The sequence below is a fragment of the Plecotus auritus genome (genome assembly GCF_963455305.1).
Source record: "Plecotus auritus genome assembly, chromosome: 2".
Classification (NCBI taxonomy): domain Eukaryota; kingdom Metazoa; phylum Chordata; class Mammalia; order Chiroptera; family Vespertilionidae; genus Plecotus; species Plecotus auritus.
Window position 1 is genome coordinate 196126341 of NC_137771.1, and position 13419 is coordinate 196139759.

A 13419-nucleotide genomic window follows, 5' to 3' on the forward strand; every position below is an offset into this window, starting at 1 on the left:
ATCATTATTTCTGCATATAATTGGTTTGGAGTATTCTTAATGAGTGTAAAAAACAATTTACCTCCAAGTTGTAATAAAATACCTCTCTGTAGATATTAGAAAGCAGAGTCAAAAAGCACCACAGATTATGGTTTAGAAGAGACTTTAGTGACATTCTGATCTCTCATCTGCTTCAGGAATCCATCATGAGCATTCTTAGGTGGTTACCCAGCCTTTGTATATGTCTGGTGACAAAGAAAAAAGAGGCAAATGGGATCGAAAAGTGAGTCAGAACTGGGTTCAACCCAGCTCACCCAGTTGCTGGTAATATAACTTTGTGAACAGTGACTTGACATTCTGAGCCTTCCATTCTTCTATAAATTAGGAAGAATATTCACTAGGGTAGTTATGAGGCTAAAGATTAGCATATTAAATGTATCTATCACATAGTACATAGTATTCATCCTTATAATGAAGCTTATTAATAATAAGACACTCTCTTTGTTGGACAGCTCTAATCTTGGAAAGGTGTTTTAAAACCAGCCCCATTTGTTAGGGAGGCCAAATGCATTTCCTGGTAAGTTCTATCCATTGATTATGTACAAGAGTTAAGAGTTGTCTAACCGCGGAACAGGTTACTTCACGACGTAGCCAGCTTTGCATCATAGCAAATATTCAAGCTGAGATCCATTGACCATCTATCAGGTTGGGTAAGAGTGTGTTCTTCTTCATGACTTGCAGAGCCCCCTCCCTCCAGCACAGAGATTTCATCATTCCTAATGAAACAGGACCACTATCTACACAGCCTTATTTCATCCTGAGATCCAAGGCAATGATCAAATAGGTCATGTGCAGCAGTCCCTTAAAATGTAATTTTTAAAATACAGTGGACAGCCTTGTTTGGTCCTGGATTGGGATGGTAACAGCTATAAAAGACATTTGGGAGATAATAGGATAAATCTGAATATAGACCTCATCTTAAATAATATGCAATTGATTTTCTGAGGTGTGAGAATGGTATTGTAATTATATAGACACATATCCTTATTCTTAAGAAATGCATGCTGAAGTGTTATGATATCTGAAACATATTTTCAATGAGCAAAATAAGTATACAGTGGATAACTCTAAAGGTACAGATAGGAACATTTTTCAAAATAAAAAGTCAGAGAAAATAAATTATACAATTTTTCTCTTAATCTAGAACCTCCACTGAAACTAAGGGTTGATTATTATCTAAAACATAACATCAATGAAATTCCTTGCTATAAGCTTGACATTATCCTGGGGTTAGTAATTTGTGTAGATCAGATATGAGTCTACCTATGATTTTATTTTTGGAAGCAAGCAAATTTGTCTGTTTCTTTGTAGTAAATAAGAAAAGCAACTTTTCAGTCAGCTCTATGCTGTAACATAAAACTAATTATGTGTTTTATAAAGCCAAGATTTGTCTCTTGAATTAGTATTTTACAAAAATGGGATATGCTTTCTTTTAAACTTGTCGCTCAGTTTCCTTTTTGTGTTTTAATCAGGTGTTCCGGTGCCTTCCCAATGATGAAGTGCACACTTTAGTCCAGCTGAGAGACTTTATAACCAAGCCCATATTGGCAAAGGAAGATCCCATTAGAGCTGAGGAGGAACTGAAAAAGATTCGTGGGTTCTTGGTGCAATTCCCCTTTAATTTCTTGTCTGGAGAATGCCTACTGCCTTCTGTGGGAACCAAAGAAGCCATGGTGCCCATGGAGGTTTGGACTTAAGAGTTATCAGCTCAGAGACTTCCACCCCAAAGAGTACACTGCGCACAGTGACTTCTGAAGCCTAACAGCCACGTACAGCCTGATGCACTCTTGTGTCCAACCCATGGACCCTTTGGGTTGGTTGGGAAGGGCTGAAGTCACACTGATGTAAGGACGCTGAATGTCATCAGGGCTTTACATTCCTCCTGCCTATCCTTGTGAGAAAGGGACTGCATTCTTATTGGTAGCATATACTCAACAACTTGAACACATACACCAATTCCATGATGTACACCAAAGTGCATTTCCTTTACTAACAAGAATTTACCTATAACTGTGATCTAGGTTGCCAAAAGTCATCTGAACTTCCTTATTCTTCTCTGACTTTCATTTATGCAGCTAATGTCTGCTGGACCTGCCCTCATAGTCCATACAGCACTGGTTGAGATCTTGTTTATTGTTAAAAGATATCATGCTGCTGCTCCAAGGTTACGTGTAATGCCCTTGCCCATCTGGTCCTGAAGTGGTAGTGTTCACCCAAGCAAAGATGTGGTCATTATTCCTTTTCAGCGACTGACAGGATAGTAAAGACTCTACACAGCAGCCCATGTTAGGCAGTTCTGGTAACATTGACACTCTATAATATGTATCTTCTCACTACAGGGCAACAGGAAGGAATTAAATTCAGTTATTGAGACAGAGATTTCACTTTGCCTCTAAAGGCACTGACAAGATGTGTCCTTCTGATGAGGCCTGCCTGATCGAATTTGAAAACATGTGTAAGATATTTGATTACACAGCAACCGATAAAACTCAAAGACAGAGCATGCAGCCTTCAGAAACCTCCAGGTGTCAGTGGGGATCTGATCCAGATAAGAAAAATAAGATTCCTTAGAGTCCTGCAAAATTTCCTGTCATCCTTAGCTGCTGGATTGATTGAAATTTGAGGTTTTTCTATTTCAAAATCAAACCAGTGAATGCAATTTGTCTTTCAAGAGAATCAGAGGTTTCATAACTCATACTAAGTTAATAAGTATGAACCCAGCCTTATTTGACACTCAGCTCTCCAGCAGTGTTATCTTCTTAAAGAAAAATTGATTGCAAAAGATGTGCTATTTCACTTGCATTATTAAATATACATTAACATTCCACCAGGGCTTCCAAAGAGGTTAGGATATTCATTAATTCATACTGTTCTAGTCTGTGAATTGTTCTGGAAACATTTTTTTTTCTTTTTGGACATTAGAGTGCCTTTTGGTACACCATAGCTCTAATTTTACTAAGCAGAACTATTTTTATAGCCAAAGAGCTAATGTTGGCTCCCAAAAGGCCTATGTCCATAAAACATGGGGTAGGTGCAATGCTTTCATGTCTGTGGATTACCTGGACAGAATCTCATTTGGGTTGTTCTTCAAAGAAGCGAGGACCCAACCCGTTTTCATTGAGCTCATAGTCCAGTGGAAAAGGTTAATTAGGGGCACAAGGTCAGTGATCTTAGGAGAGGATTTCACAGCTATAGAACTTTTTACAAATGAGGTGGGACTGGGATTATGTAACCAACAATGGAAATGAGTAGGCTTTATGAATAAATAACTTTTTTTCCCAGCTAGCTCATGATCACGGTAACAGGACTTTATTCTTTAGCACTTGTAAATAAGACATTTGTTATTTATGAAGTTTAGATTGGCATTTCAAGTGTTGAGTGTATGTAGAATACCTAAGGATTTCTTATATTTCATTTTTAAACATTTTTAAAAATCATAGGACAGTCATCAAACTGGCTCTTAACTTTGTGCAAGAGTCTCCTTTAAAACCATGAAAAAAAGAGCCTAAAAGGGCCCTTTCCATTTAAAAAATTACTTAATTCTACCTCCCCTCATTTTATAGATGAGGAAACGGAGGCCCAGAGTGGTTGAGCTTAGAGATCGTGAACCTGGAACTCATGAAATGTCTACAGTTCATTGTTGGCCCCTCCTCTCACTTTATCATAGATGTCAGTACACAGATTTCAGAAAGGATATTTCTAAGCAATTTTGAAACCCTGTGATATTATGTATTTAGGTGTTTGTCTGTCCCCCTCTACTAGAATGTAAGCCCCCTGGGCAGGGACTTTCCTGTGTTTTGTTCACTGTATCCCCAGAGCCTAGAACAGTGCCTGGTACATACAAGGTGCTCAATAAATGCTTGTTGAGTGAATAAATGAGGTGGAGGAGAGAGCTAATGAAATGAAAAACTTACATTATCTCAGACAAGACATCTTCCTGCTGGTTTCTGTGGCAAGTTTTTTTTTTCTACTATATCTTCTCGAAGGCAAGATCTCATATGCAAAGATGAGAGGCTACAAGATTTACTTGGATGGATTTTATGGAAAATTTGGTGCAATAATTGCCTGTTTTATAATAGCAGTTTACATAGTTCAGCATTCTGCAAAAATTGCATGGGATGTGGACACGAGATGTACTGTGTGGCCTAATTACCCTTCAGCCTCTGACACCATTACTACCTAATTTATCTTTTTTTAAAATTTCTTTATTGATTAAGGTGTTACATATGTGTCCTTATTCCCCCATTACCCCCTTTGTCCCCCCACTCATGCCCTCACCTTCCTGTTGTCTGTGTCCATTGGTTAGGCTTGTATGCATGCATACAAGTCCTTTCGTTGATCTCTCCCCCTTACCCCCACCCTCCCCTACCTTCCCTCTGAGGTTTAATGGTCTGATTGATGTTTCTCTGTCTCTGGATCTATTTTTGTTCATCAGTTTATGTTGTTCATTATATTCCATAAATGAGTGAGATCACGTGATATTTATCTTTCTTTGACTGGCTTATTTCACTTAGCATAATGCTCTCCAGGTCCATCCATGCTGTTGCAAATGGTAAGAATTACTTCTTTTTTACCGCAGCGCAGTATTCATTGTGTAGATGTACCACAGTTTTTTAATCCACTCATCTGCTGATGGGCACTTAGGCTGTTTCCAAATCTTAGCTATTGTAAATTGTGCTGCTATGAACATGGGGGTGCATATATCCTTTCTGATTGATGTTTCTGGTTTCTTGGGATATATTCCTAGACATGGGATCACTGGGTCAAATGGGAGTTCCACTTTTAGTTTTATTAGGTAGTCACCTAATTTATCTTTAACAATTGCAATGTCTGATACAAACTTAAAAATGCAAATGATCCAAAGCCTTGAAAAACTATTATGAATCAGTTCAACGTTTCCAACTGACTGTAATCTTTTGGAACACCTATAATGTTGTACCTGTCACTCTGACAATCTCTGTAATAATTTTTGTTTCCAAGAAGGAAAATTCTATGATTATAAGAAACGAAGGGTAAAAAGTGGTCATGTCCTATTAAAGCTATTCAGATTGGCCGAGCTTAGTGGTTGGAGGACATAGCAGGTCTGGTACAGGCATTGCTCTGTATCAAGTGTCCCCTCGGTGACTCACCTTGCAGTGGGATGTTCTGAATTCTCCGCTGTAATGCATCATTCAAAGGGCTACAGAGCTGGTCATTAGGTAATTCAGTGGCTTATTGTAAACAAAACATTGGTTTTATTACCAACTTTGGAAGAAAATTTGCCTATAGATTGCCAAAAATTAGCAGTTAATTTCTTATGTAATAACTTGAGAAATTGTAATGCATTGTCAATGAACAGTCTTCCAGATTAAAACAGCAGGCCCAGAAATCTTTGTAGATGGAAGACTACAGGCCGAACAGGTTTTGTACATCATGAAGAACTGGGCTTCTTTCTGCATCTCCTCACTCCTCATTCCTTCAACCTCCGTCCACAACCAGAGCACCTCCTCCGTATGTAAACAGTTTTAGAGGACGAGAAAAGGTCTTTTGGAAAACACAAAATTAAGCCTCTCCAATAAATCTTCAGGTTAGCTTTTAAGTGACTGACAAAATGTCATTTTATTTAACAAGGTAATCATTCTTTTCAGCATCCCACTGCAAGGAGAGTGGCTGAATATGATTGGCATGTGCGCATACTCACATGCCTGTCCCCTGTGTAGCAAGAATGCAGAGGACCCTCTGTGACTTCTCTTCCCTCTTGGATAAAGTGAACAAATGATACAAGATTTTAAGTATTCTTTGGAATACATTTTTACTTCCTTGAAAGATCCTCTGAGACCAATTCTTACTGGCAGTTTAGAGGTTTAAAATAGGTCTTACCAGGCATAGGCCTTAAGAAATTCTTGAATCTGGAAATTCACTGGAAAAGGCATTTTTTCAGCCTCTATCAAAAAAAATTGCTGGTGAAGAATCAATGGATTTGCATTATTGAGAGGGAGGGGCCGGTACCACAATATGATTCCTAATGGCATTTAGTTCACATGTGAGATATTTCTGGCTTTGACTTGAAATTGAAGGATCCATTAAAGGGACCAAAATTTTTATGGTTTAAATTTCTTTTAGGTTATTTTAATTTTCTCTTATACCATTTTTAACTTGTAATCTAAAAATGAAAAGTAATCAAACACAAGATAAATGAAAATTTGTCACACTAATAATTTTAACTTCCAAAGGCAGAGACTGGATGGAAACCCAACTGAAATGCAGGCTTAATTACTCTTTCCAGTTCCCAAGCAGCTACAATTGTTTGCTTTATTCTAAATAAGGACACTGAAGTGAATTTCATCCTGGTTCAGTCTGACACTAGGAAATATAACATCACTCCCTCCAAATGTATATTCCACTTGGATTCTTCACATTAAATAATCTGGGCCAAAGGTACTGATATTCTCCTTAACTGCTCTAAAATTTCATACCAGAGTAGTGCACTTGGAGCATGCCTCTCTGACACAAAAAACAAATTCCCTGGTGATAAGCATCCATTCAGACTGTTCAGATATTCTGGACAGAACTTGGGGTCCTAGCCTCACCATGACGGTAGGGTTTGGCAAACTAAGGCTTGGCTTCCTGTTTTTGTAAAGTTTAAACACAGCAAGCCCTTCATTTATGTGCCTTCATGATCCAATGATCCACAAATCCTCTCTCTAGAGGAAGGATCAGTAAGCTTTTCTTAAAGATGGTAAGAGAGAGCAAAGAATGTCTAGACAGGGTACTCAACAAAACAGATGTGGGTGAGTTTTAATCTCTTCCATAAACAAGGTTTTCAAGTCTCCCTGTCCCAAAGCCCAACATTCCACAATAGATTTATTCTAAGAACAGGATGAAGTTCTTTCAGGAATGAAAATCACGTTTGCTGGTTCTGGAAGAGATGTTGCCAGCTAAAGAAGGCTTCTACCAGCTGCACACTCAGGGCAAGCATGGTTGATGATGTTTATAATAAAGTGTTTTTAAAGGAGGGTGGATAGGCATACAAGTTTGTGTTCAGAATGAGAATTATGAATGTAAAACACTCAGTTTTCCTGAATTTTTCTTCTGTGAAGCATTGGAAATGATACATATATCTATTGTCTGCTTCATAATCTATGCTTTCTATGCCTGGTCCCTTAACTGCTTTAAAAAAAAAAGTAAATACACATTAATGAATTAAAAGTGTGAAATCAGCAGCGACCCTCTATTTGCAAACAAGATTCCTCATTCTGCACATGGGTTTTTAGAGCCTGCATGCTATATGTCTGAGCTAGAGACAGAAATGTGTGCCTATGGGGCCCTTCCCTGCAGACTGCAAAGGCTAACTTCAAAGTCACAGCGAGCCACCCCTGCTCCAGTCTTCTCTCTCTATGAGGTGCAAGATGCAGCTGATTTCTTGTAAAAGACCACTATACCGTTCAATGGCACAGAATGAGAAAGGTCCAGTATGAGTGTGGGGGTGCATCACTGAACCAGTCAGACCAGTACCCCACCTTCATGGTGCTCACATTTTAATAAATGGAGAGTGCAAACTAATTTCCATTCTCAAGATAGGAAAGTGCCTGAAATAAGAGGCATTTGAGGGACTACTACTCAGCCATAAGAAAAGAGGAAATATATATGTGCCTAATATGCAAAATGTCCCCTTGGGAGTTCTACTGACTGGGAGTTTGATCACTCGCTATGATGTGTGCTGACCACCAGGGGGTGGTGCAGAACGAAGGAAGGCCCTGGCCAGCAGCTGGGGAAGGGAGGCCCCGGCCAGAAGCTGCTAGGGACCCTACCTGTGCACGAATTTTGTGTTCTGGGCCTCTAGTTTGAAATAACATGGGTGAATCTTGATAATATCATGTTAAGTGAAATAAGCCAGAAGGAAAAAGTCAAGAACTATATGACTTCACTCAGATGTGGGATATAAAACTGAGAGCAACAAATGAACAAACAAGACAAAACTCAAAGACATAGTCAGCAGTATAGTGGTTACAAGAGGGAAAGTGTGGAGGGAGGTGGTAGTAAAGGGTTAAGGGGGTCAGTAACCTATTATCACCATAATGCTGCCTTACAGCTTCAAAATTCAGTGGCTTTCCCAGCTAGCGTAGCTCAGTGGTTGAGCTTCGACATATGAACCAGGAGGTCACGGTTCGAGTCCTGGTCAGGCACATGCCCAGGTTAAGGGCTCATTCGCCAGTGTGGGGTGTGCAGGGGGCAGCCAGTCAATGATTTTCTCATCACTGATGTTTCTCTCTCTCCCTCTCCCTTCCTCTCTGAAATCAATAAAAACGTACTTTTTAAAAATGCAGTGGCTTTACACAGCAGTCACTTACTCTTGCTTATACGACTGCTGGAAGCCAGCTGACCGAGGCTAAGCATGGTCCAGAACTGCTTCCTGTGTCTATCCTGCTCCTCCTTGGGCAGCAACATTTTCTTCTCAAGACAATGGCAGAAGCACAAGAAGGCAACTGAAAACGCAAATGCCCCTTAAAGACTAAACTGGAACTGGTACCTTGTCACACTGCCCACTTTCCATTGGCCACAGTAAGGCCCATGTTCAAACCCAACATCCGTGCACCTACCGTAGTAGGAAGAATTGCAAAGTCACGTGGCAAAAGGTGCAGCTACAAGGCTACAAATTGGGAGCCAATAAGTCAACAAACCAAAACATCTGATAGAATTGAACTTACATCTCACCACATCAGTTCTGTGTGGTTTTCCCCTGAGTAGACCTGTAGGACTCTGAAAACATCTGTATTTCCCTCTTTGCCTCACTGAGCTGCGTTCTTCTGCTGACAGACAAGCGTATCTAACGACTTTTCCTCCTCAGATCCTGGCTTTCTCCAACAGAAATGTTAGGACTGTAGCTGTGCAGCCCTTCCATTTGGATATCCCATCCCACATCTCCATTCCCTAAATAAATTCAATTTTTCTTAAATCACCGTCTGAGGTGGCGACTTAGCCTACCTGAGCACACCATGCTAACCTACCATGTTCACCTTTCAAGAAAGATGTCTGGCACTCGGGGTCACGTTAGCCTCTTAAATTTACCACTTGGGTGAATATAAAGGCCTGAGAAACTCATGGAGTACTCATGTGACTACCCCAAATGAAAGAAATTTTATTGAGGAAAAGTCCCCTGATTTGTATAGATTTTAATATGTTGCTGTGTCATTTTAAAGATGATGGTTTTGTTGAGTGTTGGACATATTTTCCGGCAGCAAAACATGTATTTCATTCCCTGTCTCACAGAGACTTCATATGGTCTGGGCCCTGTTTTCTTAACCATAGATCAGGTGCACAGCTGATAAGGAGAGAGACAGCGGAAAGGACTACTTAAAACTGGCAATTACTGTATCTGACATATTGCCTATTATTGAGTATTTGTATTCTTCATCATTCTCCTCACGGGGCATTAAGTTTTTATTAAACCCAAGGACCTCTGACTGTCTCCCATAGGGAAAACTCTGTAGAATCTTAGACAATGATTTTATATATGAACTCATCATGCTGGTGTTTATCCCCCTAGGTCCAAATCAGTCCCTTCAGATTTGCACTAAATCTTCCCACCAGCCTGTTTTTAGATGGTCTTAGGCTCTACAGCAGCAGTTCTCAACCTGTGGGTCGCGACCCACAGGTTGAGAACCACTAGCAGGGTCACCTAAGACCATCAGAAAACACAGATATTTACATTACGATTCATAACAGTAGCAAAATTATAGTTATGAAGTAGCAATGAAAATAATTTTATTGTTGGGGGTCACCACAACATGAGGAATGTATTAAAGGGTCGCGGCATCAAAAAGGTTGAGAACCACTGATCTAGAGCACAATCCAATCCTAAAAAATAGCATAAAACTCACTGTGCACCGTGGCCAGTGTGGCTCAGTTGGTTGGAGTGACATCCCACACACTGAAAGGTTGTGGGTTCATTTCCTGGTCAGGGCACATACCCGGTTGTGGGTTCAAACCCTGGATGGGGCACATAGGAGAGGCAGCCAAGTGATGTTTCTCTCTCACATTGATGTTTCTCTCTCTCTCCCTTCTTCTCTCTAGAATCAATGAACATATCCTCCAGTGAGGAATAAAAAAAAAAAAAAACCTCAGTGTGTGCTAGGCCCTATGCTAATGCTCTGCATACACCATCTTCGTGAGTCCTCCCAACAGCCCGTAAGGTAGGTGCCATTGCCTTCCAAGGTGCCAATGAGAACATTGATTGGCCAAGGCCCTGAACATATTGGCAGAAGCTGGATTTGGACTCAGACGCATCTGGCCCCACAGTTTATTTTAGCTTTCAAAGGGCTCCTTAACCATCCTCTTGAGGACAAGGCGGAGTTATAAATGAACTCCCAACCTCAGGCACATTACTGAAGTCCGCAGCTGCTACATATTGTATTGATTCAACAAGAGGAAATTCCTTAAGAATTGCCTTTGAATTCTGCAAGTCCATCAAAGCAAATCCTGAATTATTTCCTCACACTTCTGTATTTCTGCACAAGTGTGGCTCCAAGAGCTCCCTATTTCCTAAGCATAAATATTGAACCCAGGAACCAGATGCCTTCTCTCTGGGCATCTCCAGATTGCCCTAATTTTTCTCCCTAATATAGACAATTCACATAATCACTCTTCTTCTACACATTTTATTCACTGCCTTTTTAGTAATGACATTTTCTTTCTTTAAAAGATGACTTGCATGCCAATATTCATAGCAGCATTATTCATAATAGCAAAAAAAAAAAAAAAAAACCGGGAACAACCCAAATGTCCGACAATGATAAATGGACAAATAAAATGTGGTCTACCAATATAATGGAGTATGACTCAACAGTAAAGAGGAATAAGATATTGGTTAATGCTGCGCCATGGATAAACCTCAAAAACATTATGCTACATGTAAGAAGCCAGCGGAAAAAGAGCACCTGTTGTATGATTCCATTCATTGGAGTACTCAGAAAAAGGAAACCTGTGGAGACAAAAAGCAGATTGGTGACTGCCTGGGGCTGGTGATTGGAAGAGGGATTAATGGGCAGCAGGGATCTCTCTGGGGTGATGAAAATGTTCTAAAACTGCATTATGATGATGGCTACACAACTCAGTAAACTTACTAAAATTTATTAAGTTGTACATTTAAAATTAGTGAATTTTACAGCGTATAAATTATATCTGAATAAAGCCATTTAAAGAAGAATCAATTCATGGATAACATTTTCGGTCACATGAAAAATTGGTCAAATGTTTTGCACAGTAAGCCACGGAGAGATAAATTTCTTCATCAGCAAAGTGAATAGAAGCTTTCACCTTAAAGACAATTACCTGAATATCAAATAAGTTATAAAAATGAAGGTGGTGCTTTAAAACTGAAAAATGGTTAGTAGAAATGAAAGATGCCTTTGACTCAGGGGTAGACGGGAATTATTTTATTCTCTCCTCTAGGTGGTGCTAGAATCTAAAAATGAGCAGATCCCTGGTAAATGCATCAGCTTTGTAGCAAATTACCTTTCCCTATCAGGTTCCATCCCTAAAGGGAGTTTTTAGTCTAATTCTCCTTGAGTACAGAGTCTTCTCCTGAACTAGTCTTAGGATAGCAGACATCCTAACAACCTCACTGCTAAACTTCTCACCACTCACAAATTGTCAGTTTCACAATCAATGTGGTATGGTTGGATGGAACACCATTCATCTTCCATTTCTTTCCAGTAGTTTCCATGAAAATATACTCAGTGCTTTAGTATTTAATTGGGAATGAGGGCTCCATGAATCAAACCACTTGTAAAAGATCTCAAAAATAAACCCAAGGCTAGCAAAAAATACGACACCCATGAAGACATGTAGCGGTAGGCCCTCTGCCTGCTTCCACCATAGTTGATAGAAAGAACCATGGATGTGCTGTTACTGTGCTGTGTCACTCTGTATATTAGCAAGTTCATGCTTCCAAAGCTGAAAGAGGAGCTTCTGTATCATGTTTATGTCTTCTATCTGAGCAGCCTCTCTCTCTCTCTCTCTCTCTCTTTCTCTCTCTCTCTCTCTTCCCCTCCCTCCCTTCCTCCCTCAAAAAAAGGAAGAAAAGAAAAAAAAGCAAAACACAGATGGGTTTATAGATTACCTCTTTGCTCTTCATTTGATGGTTTCTAAGAGAATGTCATTCAAGTAGTAGAGCCCAGATCCCAAGGCTCGTGAGCCCCACTGTGTGGCAAGGGCACACAGAGCCTTTATCTGAGCCCCCAGGCTCCCACAGGACCCACCGCTGTACTCGGTTCCAGTGGGCGGCAGGGCTGGTCCTCTAAGGGAGTATGAAAGCCGAAGCTGATGCCTCGTGATGTCTTGCAAAAGGAAGCATACAGAAGCAACACAGAACATGCGCGCAGGAGTTGTGCAAACAGACAGCTCATTACCAAGAATTCCTCACCAGTGAAAATACTTTCCCGCAGGGGAAGGATTTGAAAAAGAGCTCTTACCTCCTGGAGCCCTCTGTTCAGTGGAAACAAATGAGCTTTAACAACACAATTCCATAAAAGCTTTAAAAAATGGTATTTAAGCAGCATGGAAATAACCTATGATAAATTAATGCAAAATCAATTCGGGCACACAATTTACATCTGCTGCGTTACCCAGAATGGCTCTCTTCTCTAACTGGAACTCTATGAGCTTAATTCTGGGAAGATTGGAAGGAGTGTTGTGTTTTCTGGAATGTGGCTGTGCAATCAACCACCAGGAGGTTAAATCCGTAACCCTTTACAGCTGCCTGAAGCTGGTATCTTCAGAAAATGCACATTTCAAATTAAATGCCCAACAAAATACGTGTTCACGGGTCTAGGCCTTTAAGCCCAGCTCTCTCCCCAAACCTGCATTCTTTCCACACCCAGCAGGCTTTGTCTTTCCTAAATAAAGTTTAGAGCAAACAACGAGCTGCTTCTGCTATGAAGGTTGACAGTGAATGCCTGGAAGAGACACAGTCAAGTTCATGGCTGTGGGAGAGCTGGGAACTAGACTTCTCACTGAATCGCTGCACTAACTCAAGGCCGGTTGTGGGCCTCTCAGTTTTCTCATCCCCCGCCCCACCCCCAGGTGGGTATAATGCTGATTTAGTTCATCAGAACCATCAAGAATGCACCCCTATGTTCATAGCAGCGCAATTTATAATAGCTAAGACTTGGGAACAGCCTAAGTACCCATCAGAAGATGAGCGGATAAAAAAACTGTGGTACGTTTACACAAAGGAACACTACACGGCAATAAAAAAAAAAAGAAAGAAAGAACTCTTACCATGTGCAACAGAGAGAATTATGCTAAGCAAAATAAGCGTCAGAGAAATATAAGTGTCACATGATCTCACTTATATGTGGAATCTAATGAACCAAATAAACAGATGAACAAAAACAGACC

At 40.2% G+C, this 13419-nt stretch overlaps 1 protein-coding gene across 4 annotated transcripts in view; it reads left to right on the forward strand.

Moving 5' to 3' along the window:
• The window catches only part of PLD1 (phospholipase D1), a 156173-nt gene extending 151655 nt beyond the window's left edge, over positions 1–4518 (forward strand). For all 4 annotated transcript variants that reach the window (XM_080657756.1, XM_080657758.1, XM_080657759.1 and 1 more), the window contains one exon: positions 1512–4518. In XM_080657756.1, the coding sequence (XP_080513882.1) occupies positions 1512–1736 (225 nt within the window). In that variant the 3' untranslated portion in view covers positions 1737–4518. The remainder of the gene's footprint in view (positions 1–1511) is intronic.
• Positions 4519–13419: the final 8901 nt, after the last annotated feature.